Genomic DNA, 20,647 nt, shown 5'->3' on the forward strand with positions numbered 1-20,647 from the left:
AAATGAAAATGTATCTTAACAGACAAACGTCTACGAAAGCAGTGTTTTCCAAGCACTGGCCGAAGCTACTCAATTATTAATGAGCGGGCAGCTGCCCATTGTTTGTAAGGCAAAAGTAGTTGATCGAGAAAACGGATTGCAGGAGAAGGCTGTTCCGTCGTCCTTAATCAAGAGCCTCCGTTAATTATATCAGTTTATTGGATTGCGTCTTCCCGCGCACACCTATTTCTGTCTAAAATAGATGCATCGTACGGCGTTCGAGTGTAGGTTTACGTTACAAATCGGAGTGACGATTGTTCCATTTTTCTGTGGTCGACTTGTTGGACTGCGCGGAGATGTGAATCCCATTGATTGATCTTCAGGATCCCCGCCGACCACAGAAAACACTGAACCACTGTGGGGATCTGCGCTGACGAGGACCGGGCAGTTCGTGCAATAAGATCCGTATCTCGGCCCGTGGTGAGCTGCACCGCGGGGCGGAGGCTCGGTGCTCTACCGTCGGCTGTCGGAGCGGTTCGGCTCTACCGTCGGCTGTCGGCTGTCGGTTGTCGGTCCGTCCGCTAGCTCCAGCTTCCTGTTGTTAGCCTGATGAGCTAAGAGGCTCCGAAGGGACTCGGGTCTGAGGAGCCTCGACCATCTGCAGGTACGGTCCTCCTGAGTCCTCCCGAGTCCCCCTCAGACCCCTCAGACCCCGGGGGTCTCAGGGTCCGTCGGCCCCGTTAGAGCAGATCCTCCTCCCCCCCCCAGGAGCCGCTGATCAGGAACACAGGGAGTTAGCCATCTTAGGACAGCTCAGGACACTGTTGTTGTGTTGTTGTGTTGAGGGATGTTGTGTCCTCCGTTCTACACTTGGTTGGATTACTTGTTAACATTTCCGTCCAGTTTTCGGCTGCTCCTCTTTACTGCGGGGCAGCAGAGGAGTAAAGCTCCGCTGCGCTCCTGGATCCCGGAGTGATCATTATTCTTATTGCTTAAATGAGACAAAGAATCTAAAGCTCTGTGGTCTCCTGTAATCCCAGACGAACGAGGAGTGAGTTTAGTTTTTTTCTACGTTTTTTTTTTTCTACATCAAATTGCGCATTTAAATGCCACCGAATTAATCCACACCTTTCTGACACAGGAAAGGAGGTGGGTGGCGGGACACCGAGCTGTCACTAGGAACCCGTCCGTCCACCGCCCCCGCCCGTCCCCGCCATGGACCCCCCCAGGACCCGGTCGCGGTCACGTTCCGGCTTTTATCATTTCGGGATGAACAGCAGCGGCGCAACAAATGGCAACAACACGAACCCGGCCGGTAACGGAGCCGTGATGATGAACCCCGGCGGAGCGGGGAGCTACTCGCAGCAGAGCAACAACCCCGGCTGGGCGCCGCACCACGGGGGACGCGCCTACCCCGAGAGCCAGCAGCACCCCCAGGGGAGCTACCTAGGGCCGGGGCCACAGCGCCACGCTTCCCACGGAGCTCACAGACACCAAGGCGCTGGTGAGCAAGACTAAACATGGTCCTATGGTCCCTAACGATAATGACTAGTGTCCTATGGTCCCTAAACATAATGACTAGTGTACGGTCCTATGGTCCCTAAACATAATGACTAGTGTCCTATGGTCCCTAAACATAATGACTAGTGTCCTATGGTCCCTAAACATAATGACTAGTGTACGGTCCTATGGTCCCTAAACATAATGACTAGTGTACGGTCCTATGGTCCCTAAACATAATGACTAGTGTACGGTCCTATGATCCCTAAACATAATGACTAGTGTCCTATGGTCCCTAAACATAATGACTAGTGTCCTATGGTCCCTAAACATAATGACTAGTGTACAGTCATATGGTCCCTAAACATAATGACTTAGTGTCCTATGGTCCCTAAACATAATGACTAGTGTCCTATGGTCCCTAAACATAATGACTAGTGTCCTATGGTCCCTAAACATAATGACTAGTGTACGGTCCTATGGTCCCTAAACATAATGACTAGTGTCCTATGGTCCCTAAACATTATGACTAGTGTCCTATGGTCCTTAAACATAATGACTAGTGTCCTATGGTCTAGTGTCCTATGGTCCCTAAACATAATGACTAGTGTCCTATGGTCCCTAAACATAATGACTAGTGTCCTATGGTCCCTAAACATAATGACTAGTGTCCTATGGTCCCTAAACATAATGACTAGTGTCCTATGGTCCTTAAACATAATGACTAGTGTCCTATGGTCTAGTGTCCTATGGTCCCTAAACATAATGACTAGTGTCCTATGGTCCCTAAACATAATGACTAGTGTCCTATGGTCTAGTGTCCTATGGTCCCTAAACATAATGACTAGTGTACAGTCCTATGGTCCCTAAACATAATGACTAGTGTCCTATGGTCCCTAAACATAATGACTAGTGTCCTATGGTCCCTAAACATAATGACTAGTGTCCTATGGTCTAGTGTCCTATGGTCCCTAAACATAATGACTAGTGTCCTATGGTCCCTAAACATAATGACTAGTGTCCTATGGTCCCTAAACATAATGACTAGTGTCCTATGGTCTAGTGTCCTATGGTCCCTAAACATAATGACTAGTGTACAGTCCTATGGTCCCTAAACATAATGACTAGTGTCCTATGGTCCCTAAACATAATGACTAGTGTCCTATGGTCCCTAAACATAATGACTAGTGTCCTATGGTCTAGTGTCCTATGGTCCCTAAACATAATGACTAGTGTCCTATGGTCCCTAAACATAATGACTAGTGTCCTATGGTCCCTAAACATAATGACTAGTGTCCTATGGTCCCTAAACATAATGACTAGTGTCCTATGGTCCCTAAACATAATGACTAGTGTACGGTCCTATGGTTGATTCTGTAGATGTGGAGGACCCAGTCCTTCCTGGGGTAGATGGCTCCAGACTGGCTCCAGGCTTTAAAGACCTTTCACTGTCTGGCGATATGTGGCAGGATCGTGCTCCTGTTCATTTATAGAGACGGCTCCCTTTCTTCTTTACATTAAACGATACCGTCTGCCAACATGCAGGTGTTTACCAGTGTGTTCCCAGTATGACTACATAGGACTTTTTTATTGATGACTGCAATCTATTTGGCAATATATTTATTACCAATGTATTTGTCACTTAGTGCGTTCATAGTCCAAACATACTCATAGTCTCTTCTCCTTTTTATGGAGAATAATATAACTCCAAAATCTGATGAAATGAAGGTGAATGTGGATCAATACAGAATACCATTCCACTCTTCCTTCCATCACCCATCTATCCATATCCAGTCTCTACAGTCGGCCAGTTCCTCCTCTGCTCTCTGTTCTGTGCGCTCCACTCAGATCACACAGAGCACTAGAGCTCAAAGACAAGAAGCCTGAAGAAAGGGCTTTTCTTCACGTCTGATCACTAAAACGAGTCGACAAGGAAGAGCCAGACATGGTCCGTGTATTTAAGCATGGTAGAAAAGAATCTGTAGCAATTGGGTTCAATTGCTGCCGACCGAACCCGTGACATTCTATGTGGCCCCGCTTCTGAAAACCATTCCTGTTGAAATGACAAACAGGTATCTGTGTGTGTGCTAGGAAGGGGGTGCATTTCTTAAACAAAACAAAAACGTGTGTGTGGTAACCTCCCCCAGAGCTCACCTGAGGGGTATTCCATCAAAGCCCAGTTAGAACTAGCGCCAACTTCCACTTGAGGCTAAAGCCGTTCCATCAACGCAGTTCAGCCGCGCCTTGCTCAGGTTAGTTCAAGCCAGGCTAACGTTATCCTGGATTACGCGCGTTCACGAGATATGTAACCAGCCCATAACCCTGAATGTCGAATCATGGATCAAATGTCCGAAAAGGACCGAGCGGTCTCTTTTCCAGCGGCGAACAGAAGCTGCTTGTGGAGGTCTATGAGGAGTACAAGCATATAATAGGCTAACTCAAAAAGGGAACACCGTAACCATTAATAGAAACAGGGAGGCTGCCTGGCACAATCTGTTGAATGTAGTATTAAGCGTAACATATTTTAATTTAATATTGACCATGGATTCGAAAGCAGGGAGATAGTCTCTAACGTGTCGGACTTGCACCCGGTCGTCCGGGGTTCTATCCCCACGCAATTAGTAATATAGGAAGGATTACTAGAGAAATCAAATAACTTTTCATGCCATTTATTTTCCATTTCTTTGAATATTCTTAATTAGGGAATTAATTAAAAATTGTAATATAATTAATATATAATTGTTATATAATTTATAATAATTATATAATATATAATTGTATTATTAATTGCCATGGTTACTTAGCGGAGATTCCCTTAAGTCACGTTCATGGAACGCAACTAGCTGAAAGAAGCCCGGCTAAGAGAAATAAGCCGGGCTTTGCGCTTAGCCTGGTTGATGGAATACCCCTCTGCTCTTTTTCCACCTCTTCTGAGTTGATGATTGAGTATAAAATATGTATAAAATATATATATATATATATATATATATATATATATATATATCTAAAGCTCAGTGGCCAGAGGTGTAATTAACTCGGTGTCCACTCGGGGTGGGGTCCAGCGTCCCGTCGGCCATCGTGCAGCAGCTAGCCTCTCTTCAAACGCTCTTCAGTCTCTACAGCTGTCCTCTCTGCACACTGGCACTGCTTGGTATTTCAGTCAGACGTTCACACTCGTTCACACTCTATCAGAAAGGGCCTTTTATAGAATGGCACATTCTATTATTATCGACCTGTTTTGCCCCGGCGCCGAGCGCTGTTTAACACGCGACTCGTGTTAGGATCCTGATCAAATTATTTATTACTTGCTTCGGGATCTGATGTTTTTCCTTCACGTGCAAAGACATTTCGATGATTGGACAATGGACATGGTTTGCATGCGTCCAATCAGTGTTGAGTACTGAACATCCTGGATGCATTTGCTGGCCAACCAGGCTGGTGAACCTTTGTGTAGATGTTGAGGAGTAACTTTGTTATTTCGTGCCAGTGTCAGAGTCATGCCAGGGTCGCCGGGCCGAGGAATACATAATGCAGAACGAGGTGCAAGTAAACCACATCATGTGTATTTTTGTTTTGTTCCAAAGGTTTCAACTCGAAAAACGACTGAGATCCGGTTTTCTTTTGGTCGTTACGTCTTCTGGTTTATTGATGTTTTGGATGGGAGTGTGTGTGTCTTGTGATGGCTCATGTCTGACGTCTGTTCTCTCTGTGGCCTGCAGGGGGCGTGCTCCACTTCCACCCAGACAACATGTGCAGTGAGGACCGCGACAAGGTGGGAGTCCCTCCCCCAGTCACAGCCGCTAGAGCTGCCATAGAGCTGCCATAGAGCTGCCACCAGTCACAGCTGCCATAGAGCTGCCATAGAGCTGCCATAGAGCTGCCACCAGTCACAGCCGCTAGAGCTTCCATAGAGCTGCCATAGAGCTGCCATCAGTCACAGCCGCTAGAGCTGCCATAGAGCTGCCATAGAGCTGCCATAGAGCTGCCATAGAGCTGCCATCAGTCACAGCTGCCATAGAGCTGCCATCAGTCACAGCTGCCATAGAGCTGCCATAGAGCTGACCGAGCTGCCACCAGCAGAAGACAATGGGAGTCTCCATTATACACTGCAGTTTTAAGCTCTTTGAAAATATGTAAATTCCATTGTATTTGTCTATCCCTTAATCCCATTTGCAGCCTCAAATGATACAGCTCCCAACTGTTTATTAGTATAATTATGCATTCAATAAATGCGATGATTAAAAACCATGCTTTCAAGATGTAAGAAAAAAGCTCCTTAAAAAAATCTTGTTGCAGACTTGATGTTTGGGATGTGTCCCTTGTGCTGTGTTTGTGATGTGTCCTTTGTGCTGTGGTTGTGTTGTGTTTGTGATGTGTCCTTTGTGTGTGTTGTGGTTGTGTTGTCTGTGATGTGTCCACTGTGGTTGTGTTGTTTGTGATGTGTCCTTTGTGCTGTGGTTGTGTTTGTGATGTGTCCTTTGTGCTGTGGTTGTGTTTGTGATGTGTCCTTTGTGTGTGTTGTGGTTGTGTTGTCTGTGATGTGTCCACTGTGGTTGTGTTGTTTGTGATGTGTCCTTTGTGCTGTGGTTGTGTTTGTGATGTGTCCTTTGTGGGGGGTCTCAGATGGAGGACAGCCCAGTGGTTGTGTTGTGGTTGTGTTGTGTTTAATGTGTCCTTTGGGGGGGTCCTTTGTGGGGGGGGGTCTCAGATGGAGGACAGCCCCAGTGGTTGTGTTGTGTTGTGGTTGTGTTGTGTTTAATGTGTCCTTTGGGGGGGTCCTTTGTGGGGGGGGTCTCAGATGGAGGAGAGCCCCAGTGGTTGTGTTGTGTTGTGTTGTGATGTGTGTGTCTTTGTGGGGGGGGTCTCAGATGGAGGACAGCCCCAGTGGTTGTGTTATGGTTGTGTTGTGGTTGTGTTTAATGTGTCCTTTGGGGGGGTCCTTTGTGGGGGGGGTCTCAGATGGAGGACAGCCCCAGCCCCAAGCGGCCCCGTCTGTCCCAGCAGGCCATGCTGGACCTAAGCACCGCACCCCCCTCCAATCCCTCCTCTCCCATTCGTCCGTGGGAGCTCCCGCCCAGCCGCCGGCCACACCCCCACTACCTGCCTGAGAGGTGCCACACCCCTGTCCGCAACCGCCGCAGGTAACCATGACAACACAACGTTGCAGAGAGTTGAAGTAGTGAAAGTGACCCTGTTTAAGTTAGCCATCGTATCCTATCTCTGCAATAATTAAATGCCATATGAATCACTTTTGATTCTCCATAACGATGTACATTTTATAAATCCTATGGACATAATAGTTTCACGCCTGCGGTTAATGAGTTAACGTGACGTCAGAGCAGCCACAGAGCGGCAGGCCGGTGAATCAAAGGGCGCCCGTGGCACTGCCTGGTGGCTCACCATGGGCCGATTCCTCTGATGTTCAGTTGAAAATACTATCTTTTTATGCAGCATGAACATTGATAAAATATATATACAGTGGCAGGCATGAGTTTAGGCACCCATGCTAAAGTTGACTAAAAAGAGGAATAAAAAAATCATCTTTTGGAAATTGATCTTAATGCCTTAATTAAGCAAATGACGAAAAATCCAACCTTTAAGGACACCAATTTGCTTTGTGATTGAATAATGTATCATAAATAAATAAATGTTCTCCATTAAAATACAGGGTGCATAAGTATAGACACCCCTATGTTAAATTCATGCATGGTTGCCTAAACGTATGCCTGTATCAAATAGTATAAATCTGTCCCTAAGCGATCTAATGTAACCTCTGCTTTCAGTCCTCCAATGAGACGACAGCGTGGCCGCAGGGACCGGCTGGCCCGCCACCACCACCACCACCACCACCACCACCCGCACAACCCCCACCCCCCCCACCCCCACCACTACAACGGCGGCGGCAGCAACAACAACAACAGCAACCACGGCAACCACCACCCCCACCTCCTGCCGCACCACCAGCACAGCCTCCACCCGCACCACCTGCACCCCCACCACGCCCCCTCCGTCGCCCACCAGGACGAGAACTACCGCCTGCCCGCCCCCCCGCCCAGCTACGCCCCCCCCTACAGCCAGCCCCCCCCCCGGGAGGAGCGGCCCGGCTACCACCCCCCCAACCTCTCCCCGCGGCCCCTCCACCACTCCCCCACCCTGTCCCCCCGCCTGCTGCACCACCCCCACCCCGCCCAGCAGAGCAGCGTGGTGCTGGACCTCCACGAGCAGGTAGGAGACCCGCGCCGGGCACCACAGAGTAAGGTACATAGAGAGTAAACACACCACAGAGTAAGGTACATAGAGAGTAAACACACCACAGAGTAAGGTACATAGAGAGTAAACACACCACAGAGTAAGGTACATAGAGAGTAAACACACCACAGAGTAAGGTACATAGAGAGTAAACACACCACAGAGTAAGGTACATAGAGAGTAAACACACCACAGAGTAAGGTACATAGAGAGTAAACACACCACAGAGTAAGGTACATAGAGAGTAAACACACCACAGAGTAAGGTACATAGAGCGTAAATACACCACAGAGTAAGGTACGAAACACACCACAGAGTAAGGTACTAAACACACCAGAGTAAGGTACTAAACACACCACAGAGTAAGGTACTAAACACACCACAGAGTAAGGTACTAAACACATCAGAGTAAGGTACTAAACACACCACAGAGTAAGGTACTAAACACACCACAGAGTAAGGTACTAAACACACCACAGAGTAAGGTACTAAACACACCACAGAGTAAGGTACTAAACACATCAGAGTAAGGTACTAAACACACCACAGAGTAAGGTACTAAACACACCACAGAGTAAGGTACTAAACACATCAGAGTAAGGTACTAAACACACCACAGAGTAAGGTACTAAACACACCACAGAGTAAGGTACTAAACACACCACAGAGTAAGGTACTAAACACACCACAGAGTAAGGTACTAAACACATCAGAGTAAGGTACTAAACACACCACAGAGTAAGGTACTAAACACACCACAGAGTAAGGTACTAAACACACCACAGAGTAAGGTACTAAACACACCACAGAGTAAGGTACTAAACACACCACAGAGTAAGGTACTAAACACACCACAGAGTAAGGTACTAAACATATCCCTCTGTCTGATAAACTCCGCTGCTGCTGATAGGCCGTCTCGTGCCGCTTGTCCACTCGTGCAAACGGATAGCTCCGCCTCCAGGCAGCCTGGAGAACACACTGTAAGGCTAGCTCCGCCTCCAGATGACTCTCTCCCCCTCCCCCAGGGTTCTGCTCCGGGGGCGTACCCCATGTCTCCAGCGGGGGCCCCGGGCCTGCCCCCCCGCTCCGCCCCCCAGCAGCTGCCGGCGTGTTCGGTGGTGTTCAGCGGACAGCACTACCCCGTCTGCAGCGTGGCCCCCCCCCCGGTGAGTCTCTGGTCTGACGGCCTTCAGCCTCAGTGGGCGGGGCCCCGTGTGGCGGCCTCCAGCCTCAGTGGGCGGGGCCCCGTGTGGAGTGACGTGTCTGAGGGCCGTCCAGGTAGCTCGTCAGGGCTCCAGCAGTTCAGCTCGTTGGTTGGATATTAACGATGACGCGGGTCAGACCTCCACACGCTCATTTATCTGATGTTTCTCTCTGTCTCTCTCTCTACCCCCTGTCTCTCTGTCTCCCGTCTGTTTCTCGTCTGTCTCTCTGTCTCCCCCCTGTCTCCCCCTGTCTCTCTGTCTCCCCCCTGTCTCCCCCTGTCTCTCTGTCTCCCCCTGTCTCTCTGTCTCCCCCCTGTCTCCCGTCTGTCTCCCCCCTGTCTCTCTGTCTCCCCGTCTCCCCCCTGTCTCTCTGTCTCCCCCTGTCGCTCTGTCTCCCCCCTGTCTCCCCCCTGTCTCTCTGTCTCCCCCTGTCGCTCTGTCTCCCCCCTGTCTCCCCCTGTCTCTCTGTCTCCCCCCTTTCTCTCTGTCTCCCCCATGTCCCTGTCTCTCTGTCTCCCCCCGTCTCCCCCCTGTCTCCCCCAGGTCCTCCAGACGTGCTCCGTGCAGCACCTCCCCGTGCCCTACCCCTTCCCCTCGCTGCTCTCCAGCGACCCGGCCTTCCTCCTCCCCCCTCCCCACCTCCAGCACCCCCCCACCCACCACCACCACCACCACCACCACCACCTCTCCCACCACCCCCCCCACCTGGCCCAGCCCGCCCCGTTCGGCCCCTACCCCGCCCAGCCCGCCCGCTCGGTGAGTCCACGTCTTTATCTTTTACCAGGCAGGGAACCATATGGTGGTGTACAGTAGACAGATATTACTGTAAACCATATGGTGGTGTACAGTAGACCAGATATTACTGTAAACCATATGGTGGTGTACAGTAGACCAGATATTACTGTAAACCATATGGTGGTGTACAGTAGACCAGATATTACTGTAAACCATATGGTGGTGTACAGTATACCAGATATTACTGTAACCCATATGGTGGTACAGTAGACCAGATATTACTGTAAACCATATGGTGGTGTACAGTAGGCCGGATATTACAGTAAACCATATGGTGGTATACAATAGACCAGATATTACTGTAAACCATATGGTGGTGTACAGTAGACCAGATATTACTGTAAACCATATGGTGGTGTACAGTAGACCAGATATTACTGTAAACCATATGGTGGTGTACAGTAGACCAGATATTACTGTAAACCATATGGTGGTGTACAGTATACCAGATATTACTGTAACCCATATGGTGGTACAGTAGACCAGATATTACTGTAAACCATATGGTGGTGTACAGTAGGCCGGATATTACAGTAAACCATATGGTGGTATACAATAGACCAGATATTACTGTAAACCATATGGTGGTATACAGTAGACCAGATATTACAGTAATCCATATGGTGATATACAGTAGGACAGCAGACCAGATATTACAGTAAACCATATGGTGGTATACAGTAGACCAGATATTACAGTAAACCATATGGTGGTGTACAGTAGACCAGATATTACAGTAAACATTATGGTGGTACACAGTAGGACAGCAGACCAGATATTACTGTAAACCACATGGTCGTATACAGTAGACCAGATATTACAGTAAACCACATGGTCGTATATCGTAGGACAGCAGACCAGATATTACAGTAAACCATATGGTAGTATACAGTAAACCAGATATTACAGTAAACCACATGGTCGTATACAGTAAACCAGATATTACAGTAAACCACATGGTCGTATTCAGAAGACCAGATATTACAGTAAACCGCATGGTGGTATACAGTAGGACGGCAGACCAGATATTACAGTAAACCACATGGTGGTATAAAGTAGACCAGATATTACAGTAAATCACATGGTCGTATACAGTAGGACGGTAGACCAGATATTACAGTAAACCACATGGTGGTATACAGTAGACCAGATATTACAGTAAACCACATGGTGGTATACAGTAGACCAGATATTACAGTAAACCACATGGTGGTATACAGTAGACCAGATATTACAGTAAACCACATGGTGGTATACAGTAGACCAGATATTACAGTAAACCACATGGTGGTATACAGTAGACCAGATATTACAGTAAACCACATGGTGGTATACAGTAGACCAGATATTACAGTAAACCACATGGTCGTATACAGTAGGACGGTAGACCAGATATTACAGTAAACCATATGGTGGTATACAGTAGACCAGATATTACAGTAAACCACATGGTCGTATACAGTAGACCAGATATTACAGTAAACCACATGGTCATATACAGTAAACCAGATATTACAGTAAACCACATGGTGGTATACAGTAGACCAGATATTACAGTAAACCACATGGTGGTATACAGTAGACCAGATATTACAGTAAACCACATGGTGGTATACAGTAGACCAGATATTACAGTAAACCATATGGTGGTATACAGTAGACCAGATATTACAGTAAACCACATGGTGGTATACAGTAGGACGGCAGACCAGATATTACAGTAAACCACATGGTGGTATACAGTAGACCAGATATTACAGTAAACCACATGGTGGTATACAGTAGACCAGATATTACAGTAAACCATATGGTGGTATACAGTAGACCAGATATTACAGTAAACCACATGGTCGTATACAGTAGACCAGATATTACAGTAAACCACATGGTCATATACAGTAAACCAGATATTACAGTAAACCACATGGTGGTATACAGTAGACCAGATATTACAGTAAACCACATGGTGGTATACAGTAGACCAGATATTACAGTAAACCACATGGTGGTATACAGTAGACCAGATATTACAGTAAACCATATGGTGGTATACAGTAGACCAGATATTACAGTAAACCACATGGTGGTATACAGTAGGACGGCAGACCAGATATTACAGTAAACCACATGGTGGTATACAGTAGACCAGATATTACAGTAAACCACATGGTGGTATACAGTAGACCAGATATTACAGTAAACCACATGGTCGTATACAGTAGACCAGATATTACAGTAAACCACATGGTCGTATACAGTAGACCAGATATTACAGTAGGACGGCAGACCAGATATATAGCACTTAGAATATGATGGGTCATAATTAAAACGCCACACTCACCCCATGTCTGCCTCCGCCTCATTGGTTCTGACACTATTCTGGTTGCCATGACGACGGCAGCCGTTGCAGCGCATCGAGAACGAGGTGGAGCTGCTGGGCGACCACCTGTCCCTGGGGGCGGGGCTCCACTACCCCTCGCCGCCCCACCCCGCCCTCGCCACGCACTCCGCCCAGCTGCACTTCCTGTCCCACGACCCCCTGCCCCAGGAGTTCTTCGGCGTGGTGAGTGATGACCCCGCCCACCAGGAACGGCTTGTTAACGTCATCACACAAAGACATGGACCGCTGGGGCTTCATTAACGGGGCTGGTTCTGTAGGGGCTGGTTCTGTAGGGCTAGTGCTGTGGGGCTGGTTCTGTAGGGCTGGTTCTGTAGGGGCTGGTTCTGTAGGGCTGGTTCTGTAGGGCTGGTTCTGTAGGGGCTGGTTCTGTAGGGCTGGTTCTGTAGGGCTGGTTCTGTAGGGCTGTCTAGTAGTTAGTTTTAGTTTCCACCATTTTCAACTTATGTTGCGTGTGCTCCTCATCTCTGAGCCGTGGTCTGAAGCCTCTTCTCCTCCTCTCCTCTCCTCCTCTCCTCCTCTCCTCTCCTCTCCTCCAGTCGTATCCTAACTTCATGCCGCGGAGGATCCAGAACCGGCGCTACCGCTCCCAGCAGCCGCTGCCGCCCTCGCCTTACCACCCCAGCTTCCTGCCTTACTTCCTGTAGGTACCCCCTCTGCCACTGACCAGACCCCCACCACACAGGGGCCCCACTGACCAGACCCCCACCACACAGGGGCCCCACTGACCAGACCCCCACCACACAGGGGCCCCACTGACCAAACCCCCCCACTGACCAGACCCCCCCACACACTGACCAGACCCCCACCACACTGACCAGACCCCCCCACACACTGACCAGACCCCCACCACACTGACCAGACCCCCACCACACAGGGGCCCCACTGACCAAACCCCCCCACTGACCAGACCCCCCCACACACTGACCAGACCCCCACCACACTGACCAGACCCCCCCACACACTGACCAGACCCCCACCACACTGACCAGACCCCCACCACACAGACCAGACCCCCACCACACAGACCAGACCCCCACCACACTGACCAGACCCCCACCACACAGACCAGACCCCCACCACACTGACCAGACCCCCACCACACTGACCAGACCCCCACCACACAGACCAGACCCCCACCACACTGACCAGACCCCCACCACACAGACCAGACCCCCACCACACAGACCAGACCCCCACCACACAGACCAGACCCCCACCACACTGACCAGACCCCCCCACACACTGACCAGACCCCCACCACACTGACCAGACCCCCCCACACACTGACCAGACCCCCACCACACTGACCAGACCCCCACCACACAGGGGCCCCACTGACCAAACCCCCCCACTGACCAGACCCCCCCACACACTGACCAGACCCCCACCACACTGACCAGACCCCCCCACACACTGACCAGACCCCCACCACACAGGGGCCCCACTGACCAAACCCCCCCACTGACCAGACCCCCACCACACAGACCAGACCCCCACCACACAGACCAGACCCCCACCACACAGGGGCTAATGTCTGTATAATGTAGACCTCTCCGTTGTGGCTTCAGAGTGGGAACCGTTGTCCTCCCACTTAAGTCTGGGTTTAGTCGAGGGTTTAACGCCGGGACCTTGTGGTGGACTTAAGAACAATATACTGAATATATTCCATTTGAAACTTTTCACAAAAGAATGACCAAGTTTATCAGTAAAGTATACAGACGGCCGTAGTACCAGAAGATGATCTGTTGTCAACGTCCCCTCAGGTCCATGCTGCCCGTCCAGACCACCGGGCCGGCCATCAGCCTGGAGCTGGACGTGGACGACGGCGAGGTGGAGAACTACGAGGTCTGAGCTTCACCCTCACTGTGTCCTCACTGTCCTCACTGTCCTCACTGTGTCCTCACTGTCCCTGGTCTGTCCTCACTGTCCTCACTGTCCTCACTGTCCTCACTGTCCTCACTGTGTCCTCACTGTCCTCACTGTCCTCACTGTCCTCACTGTGTCCTCGGTCTGTCCTCACTGTCCTCACTGTCCTCACTGTCCCTGGTCTGTCCTCACTGTGTCCTCACTGTCCTCACTGTGTCCTCACTGTCCTCACTGTCCCTGGTCTGTCCTCACTGTGTCCTCACTGTCCTCACTGTCCTTGGTCTGTCCTCACTGTCCTCACTGTGTCCTCACTGTCCTCACTGTCCTCACTGTGTCCTCACTGTGTCCTCACTGTCTCCTCACTGTGTCCTCACTGTCCTCACTGTGTCCTCACTGTGTCCTCACTGTCTCCTCACTGTGTCCTCACTGTGTCCTCACTGTGTCCTCACTGTGTCCTCACTGTCTCCTCACTGTGTCCTCACTGTGTCCTCACTGTCCTCACTGTCCTCACTGTGTCCTCACTGTCCTCACTGTGTCCTCACTGTCTCCTCACTGTCCTCACTGTGTCCTCACTGTGTCCTCACTGTGTCCTCACTGTCCTCACTGTCCTCACTGTGTCCTCACTGTCCTCACTGTCCTCACTGTGTCCTCACTGTGTCCTCACTGTCTCCTCACTGTCCTCACTGTCCTCACTGTGTCCTCACTGTGTCCTCACTGTCTCCTCACTGTCCTCACTGTCCTCACTGTGTCCTCACTGTGTCCTCACTGTCTCCTCACTGTGTCCTCACTGTGTCCTCACTGTGTCCTCACTGTCCTCACTGTCCTCACTGTGTCCTCACTGTCCTCACTGTCCTCACTGTGTCCTCACTGTCTCCTCACTGTCCTCACTGTCCTCACTGTGTCCTCACTGTGTCCTCACTGTCTCCTCACTGTGTCCTCACTGTCCTCACTGTGTCCTCACTGTCCCCCGGTCCGTCCTCACTGTCCCCTGGTCCGTCCCCAGGCCCTGCTGAACCTGGCTGAGCGTCTGGGCGAGGCCAAGCTGCGGGGTCTGACCAAGGGGGACATCGAGCAGCTGCCGTCCTACAGGTTCAACCCCAACAACCAGCAGTCGGAGCAGACGCTGTGAGTACCCGGGACACGCCCCCACTACACCACCCCCCCACTACACCACCCCCCACTACACCACCCCCCCACTACACCACCCCCCACTACACCACCCCCCCACTACACCACCCCCCCACTACACCACCCCCCCCTACACCACGCCCCCCCACTACACCACGCCCCCCCACTACACCACGCCCCCCCACTACACCACGCCCCCCCACTACACCACCCCCCCACTACACCACGCCCCCCCCACTACACCACGCCCCCCCACTACACCACGCCCCCCCCTACACCACCACCATTAGAGTCTGTAGCTGGAGGCTAATTAGAGTCTGTAGCTGGAGTCTGTAGCTGGAGGCTGATTAGAGTCTGTAGCTGGAGTCTGTAGCTGGAGGCTGATTAGAGTCTGTAGCTGGAGTCTGTAGCTGGAGGCTGATTAGAGTCTGTAGCTGGAGTCTGTAGCTGGGATCAGTAACGGGTCCAGGAGGACTGGGCCGCACTACAGAGGTGTGAGGCGATGTTGTGCGATCACTACTCTGTGTGCAGGTGTGTGGTGTGTAGTTGTGTGATCACTACTCTGTGTGCAGGTGTGTAGATGTGTGATCACTACTCTGTGTGCAGGTGTGTGGTGTGTAGTTGTGTGATCAGTGCTCTCTGTGTTGTGTGTAGTTGTATGATCAGTGCTCTCTGTGTGCAGGTGTGTGGTGTGTAGTTGTGTGATCACTACTCTGTGTGCAGGTGTGTGGTGTGTAGTTGTGTGATCACTACTCTGTGTGCAGGTGTGTGGTGTGTAGTTGTGTGATCAGTGCTCTCTGTGTGCAGGTGTGTGGTGTGTAGTTGTGTGATCAGTGCTCTCTGTGTGCAGGTGTGTGGTGTGTAGTTGTGTGATCAGTGCTCTCTGTGTGCAGGTGTGTGGTGTGTAGTTGTGTGATCAGTGCTCTCTGTGTGCAGGTGTGTGGTGTGTATGAGTGACTTTGAGTCTCGCCAGCTCCTTCGGGTCCTGCCCTGCAGCCACGAGTTCCACGGCAAATGTGTCGACAAGTGGCTCCGGGTGAGTTACACACACACACACACACACACACACACACACACACACACACACACACACACACACACACACACACACACACACACACACACACACACACACACACACACACACACACACACACACACACACACACAACCTCAACACTAGCGTTTCCATGTCAGTGTTATTTTCTTATTGTTCTGCTCTCTACCTCCTGATTGTTTCGTGTGTGTGTGCGTGCGCGTTCCCTCCTCAGGCCAACAGGACGTGCCCCATCTGTCGCGCCGACGCCTCGGAGGTGCAGCGTGACTCGGAGTGACCACCAGGGGGAGACTGACACTGTTACTGTCCGTCGCATCTCAGCACTGCCCAGTGACCTCCCTCTGGTCCCGCCCCTAACGCCCTCCATATTACAGCACACCCCCCCCCCCCCCAAGCACTTTTTAAACTTATCCGGTTCCTCTGCTCCTCTAATCCTCTTCCTGCCACTCGGTCTGTTTTGGTAGGCGTCCATTTCTTACTTCTTTACGATTTGTTTTGTCTTTCTATCTCTTTCTATCTCCCCCCTCACACCCCCCTCACACCCCCTCACACCCCCCCTCACACCCCCCCTCACACCCCCCCTCACACCCCCCCTCACATCCCCCCTCAGCACTGAATGTTCCCCCTGTCACACCTGGCAGACACCTGTCTGTCACACCTCTGGCAGACACCTGTCTGTCACACCTCTGGCAGACACCTGTCTGTCAGAGTTTTGACAGACAGGTGTCTGTCAGAGGTTTTACAGACACCTGTCTGTCAAACCTCTGGCACAGACTGGCAAAAGGTTATGCTGCAGTGTGCACGCGTGTTTCTCTCTTCGTGTGTGTGTGTGTGTGTGTGTGTGTGTGTGTGTGTGTGTGTGTGTGTGTGTGTGTGTGTGTGTGTGTGTGTGTGTGTGTGTGTGTGTGTGTGTGTGTGTGTGTGTGTGTGTGTGATTGACTCCTTTTCTCTAGCTTGATACTTAGGGTCCATACTGCCTCTGGAATGCATGATTAATCAATTTGTTTTATTAGGGCTTTTGATATTATTATTATTATTATTATTATTAGCTATTGTGTGTGATTATTTTTCTGACTGGCAGTTACCTCGTCCTCATTCCGTTTCTGTTGTTCTTCACTATTCTCCTAAAGTTGTGTGCATTATATATTTTCCCTTTTCTTTGGCTGTCCTATCAAAGATGAGTTTGTCTGTGACTTTGCGGTGGCACATGTGTTTTTATATATATATATATGTATATGTATATGTATATATATATATATATGTATATGTATATATATACACACACACATATCTCTGTATAAAATTATGAATATCTGTATACCAAATAATAAAAGGCTTGATACAAACTTCTGTAACTCCTTTTGGTCTGGTTTTATCGTTCACTTAAAGGGGTGATAAATGCTTTAGACGGTTATGTTGTATGTTATATGACTTCTGTATAAATGTTTTACGTCTGCTGAACTAGAAAACGTCCGCCCCAGGGGCCCAACCCCCACGAGAAGGCCCCTCAATGCGGGCGGAAACGGCTCGTTTGTGCTCAGGCTTGGGTGACGTGAGCAGAACCAGCCAACGGCTGTGCATCCGCACGCATCTGTTCCGCTTTCGGCTAGTAAGGGCTTTCTGGATATGTCCACGGGGTAATCTACGCTGAGTGTTTACATGCAAAAACACAAAGTGTATCCTGTTTGGCCACACTGTTTGAGTTAGACGAGCACTGCAGTGTCTCGTGAGGAACCAACGCGTGTTACAGGTCTTGGAATGGTTTTCTGAATGTGTTTAGAAGCCCCAAAGTGGATAAAGAGCTTGCCCCCATAGCTTAGCGTTAGAGCTGTTCTGTTCACCGGCAGATAGTGCAGCTCTCTGGTTGGTCCAATCAATTTTTGTCTGGTTTTTTACTTCCCTCAACATGGGGTGACCCTCAGGAAAACGATAATGGGGTTAAAAATCGCCGGAGTTCTCCTTTAAAGCGACATGATACAAATCAGGCCGTTTTTGAAAGACGCTGAAATTGGTTTTGTAGAAATTAAGTGAGAATAATAAGGGTTATTTTGAACATACAGACATGTAACCCTATTCTAGTAGGACCCCCAAATGCAATTATTAGCCCTAAAAAAAGCATGATATGTGATCTTTAACTCATTTATAATTGCATGGAAATGGCTGCAAATCACCACTAGAGGCCCCCCTCCGGTCAGCCTAGTGGATGAGTCACGGCCACCAGTTATCAACGGCTGATCAATGCTGTTTATTAATGCAGGTTATTGAGTGAATTTAAGACTCAATGACCTGCGAACAACCTGGATGCAGTCCAACAGTCCAACTAAAATACTTCCTATGTCCTTCCTAATCTCTTCCTTGAGCTGGAAACAGTCATGAGGTCAAGAGAAGATGTGACGAAGAATCCGCCCACCACGGTGCCACGGCAGAATGACGTCCGCAGAATGACGCGGTCACCAGCGTTGTGGGCGTGGTCACCAGCGTTGTGGGCGTGGTCACCAGCATTGTGGGCGTGGTCTGCAGCGACGGACTGCTGAAAGCATATCTTAGATATTTTTCCCACCGTGAGTAAAACGCTGATGAGTGAGGAGCCAATGAAGCTCCTCTAGAGTTAGAGAACTGGAACAGCTGATCTCATGGCGGCCCGGGTCGCTTCAGTCTGACCTCCTGTCGTCTCTCTCTCTCGCTCTTTCTCTCTCTCTCTCTTTCCCTCTCTCTCTCGATCCTGATTAGAAGATGTACATGCATAGAGTAAAGGTTAGAGGGTTAGGATGTTAGGGTTGGTTAGGGGTTAGGGTTAGTGTTGGGTTAGGGGGTTAGGGTTAGTGTTAGGGGGTTAGGGTTAGTGTTAGGGGGTTAGGGTTAGGGTAGACAGATGTTCTCTGTTTGCGTTGGAATGGGACACTTCAGAGTTTAACAATGCAACCCGGGCTGTAAAGTCAAATCCCTGACAAAATAGGAATTCAAACTCTACAAAGAGGAACAACGCTTTAAGGTTTTCCAAAAGTGACCCCAAAAAGTGAACTGTCGAGGGTTTGGAGTGCTGGTCTATCATCACCTCTCCCTCCTGCAGAGTCCACTACACTCACCACTGAGGGAACCAAAGGCGTTCCTCTGCATGGAGCCTTAGCCCTGTGTGTCCCAGAGAGGCCGGCTGTTGGTGGGCTTCATTAAATGGGAATCTCCTCCTGTCCCTGTCCCGGTGGCTCGTCTCCAGTCTTCTGTGTTCTGCTCCCTCTCTCTCTGTGTAGTCCACGGCGCCACGCCACGCCCACGCCTCACGCTCTGCTGGCCGCTCAGACACCCCCGTACCCCCCCCCCCCCCCCCCCCCCCCCGCTCCACCGCCGCAGCCAAGTGGAACGACAACCCCTGAAAGTGTGCTTCAAATGTGACTCTTAACGTCTCTCTCTCTCTCTCTCTCTCTCTCTCTCTCTCTCTCTCTCTTTACTTTAATTGCCTGCACCCCACTTCAGCTCAGTCAGTGTGTGTGAAGGAGATCTTGATGCTGGTGTTTTAGAACGCGTGCAGCAGGAGACACGAGGCTGAATCCCTCGTTGACCGTCAGTCTGTGTTTAATGCCCATCTCAACTCCTTTAAAACTCATCATTTTAATTATTACATCAATAACTGATTCAATGATTTAGATGTTATGGCATTGTTAAAATAAATCATGATTTTTTTGGGGGGGGTCCAAAACTGTTCATAAGACCTCTAAATAGAATGACATTATTTGATGTTTCTAGTTCTCTGAATTGTTATCTGCTTGGATGCGTAGGCTCGCTCAGACTAGTGGTTTCTAATTGGCTGTTTGTCCTTGAGCACGCTGACCTCTGATTGGTCCCCTTGCAGCCTGCCCCTGGTCGGCTCTGAGGCAGCTGAACTTAAAGTGGGTTCAGGAGAAAAGTGATCTAGAGTCTGGAGATGGCTGCCTGTTCTCCAACAGAATGACTCATAACCTGATCATCACTACATTGTTTTAACACCTCAGAGAGAGAGAGAGAGAGAGAGAGAGAGCGAGAGAGAGCGAGAGAGAGAGAGAGAGAGAGAGACGTGCTCCACTCTGATGTGCAGAACACTTTAGACTGCATCCTGCACAGCCTACGCTTCTAATGCACTCAATGTGTGTGTGTGTGTGTGTGTGACAGCTTACATGGCTTTTCCATTCTGTTTTAAAATAAAAGCCTACTCAACTTATAGTTATACACACATGGCTGCTCTCTCTCTCTCTCTCTCTCTCTCTCTCGCTCTCTCTCGCTCTCTCTCTCTCGCTCTCTCTCTCGCTCTCTCTCTCGCTCTCTCTCTCATCCACACGGAGACTCTCCACCGGTCCGGAGGGGAAGCTGAAGACAACAGGTCCAACAGGTCTAACAGGGACAACAGGGACAGGTCAAACAGGGACAGGTCCAACAGGTCCAACAGGTCCAACAGGGACAGGTCCAACAGGTCCAACAGGTCCAACAGGTCCAACA

The 20,647-nt window shown here is 49.9% G+C and overlaps 1 protein-coding gene across 2 annotated transcripts; it reads left to right on the forward strand.

Moving 5' to 3' along the window:
- Positions 1-377: 377 nt before the first annotated feature.
- On the forward strand, positions 378-17,520 carry LOC311344851 (RING finger protein 44-like). Of its 2 annotated transcripts, none has more exons than XM_084469182.1 (13): positions 378-643; positions 1,121-1,483; positions 5,199-5,251; positions 6,439-6,620; positions 7,263-7,704; positions 8,754-8,894; positions 9,477-9,689; positions 12,130-12,291; positions 12,666-12,769; positions 13,893-13,974; positions 14,999-15,120; positions 16,060-16,159; positions 16,395-17,520. In XM_084469182.1, exons 2-13 carry the CDS (start codon positions 1,195-1,197, stop codon positions 16,455-16,457), a joined length of 1,953 nt encoding a protein of 650 aa, XP_084325308.1. In that variant the 5' UTR covers positions 378-643; positions 1,121-1,194; the 3' UTR covers positions 16,458-17,520. The 2 variants fall into 2 exon arrangements, with proteins under 2 accessions (XP_084325308.1, XP_084325309.1); XM_084469183.1 differs by lacking the exon at positions 378-643 and adding an exon at positions 668-1,030.
- Positions 17,521-20,647: the final 3,127 nt, after the last annotated feature.

This window comes from Micromesistius poutassou, assembly GCF_964030765.1.
Source record: "Micromesistius poutassou genome assembly, chromosome: 6".
Taxonomy (NCBI): domain Eukaryota; kingdom Metazoa; phylum Chordata; class Actinopteri; order Gadiformes; family Gadidae; genus Micromesistius; species Micromesistius poutassou.

Bases quoted from the DNA above. Each gene is read 5' to 3' on its own strand.
- LOC311344851 (XM_084469182.1), top strand. From the start codon at position 1,195: ATGGACCCCCCCAGGACCCGGTCGCGGTCACGTTCCGGCTTTTATCAT. The intron at 9,690-12,129 runs GTGAGTCCACGT...TGACGACGGCAG, and splicing joins CCGCCCAGCCCGCCCGCTCG to CCGTTGCAGCGCATCGAGAA. The intron at 12,292-12,665 runs GTGAGTGATGAC...CCTCTCCTCCAG, and splicing joins CCCAGGAGTTCTTCGGCGTG to TCGTATCCTAACTTCATGCC.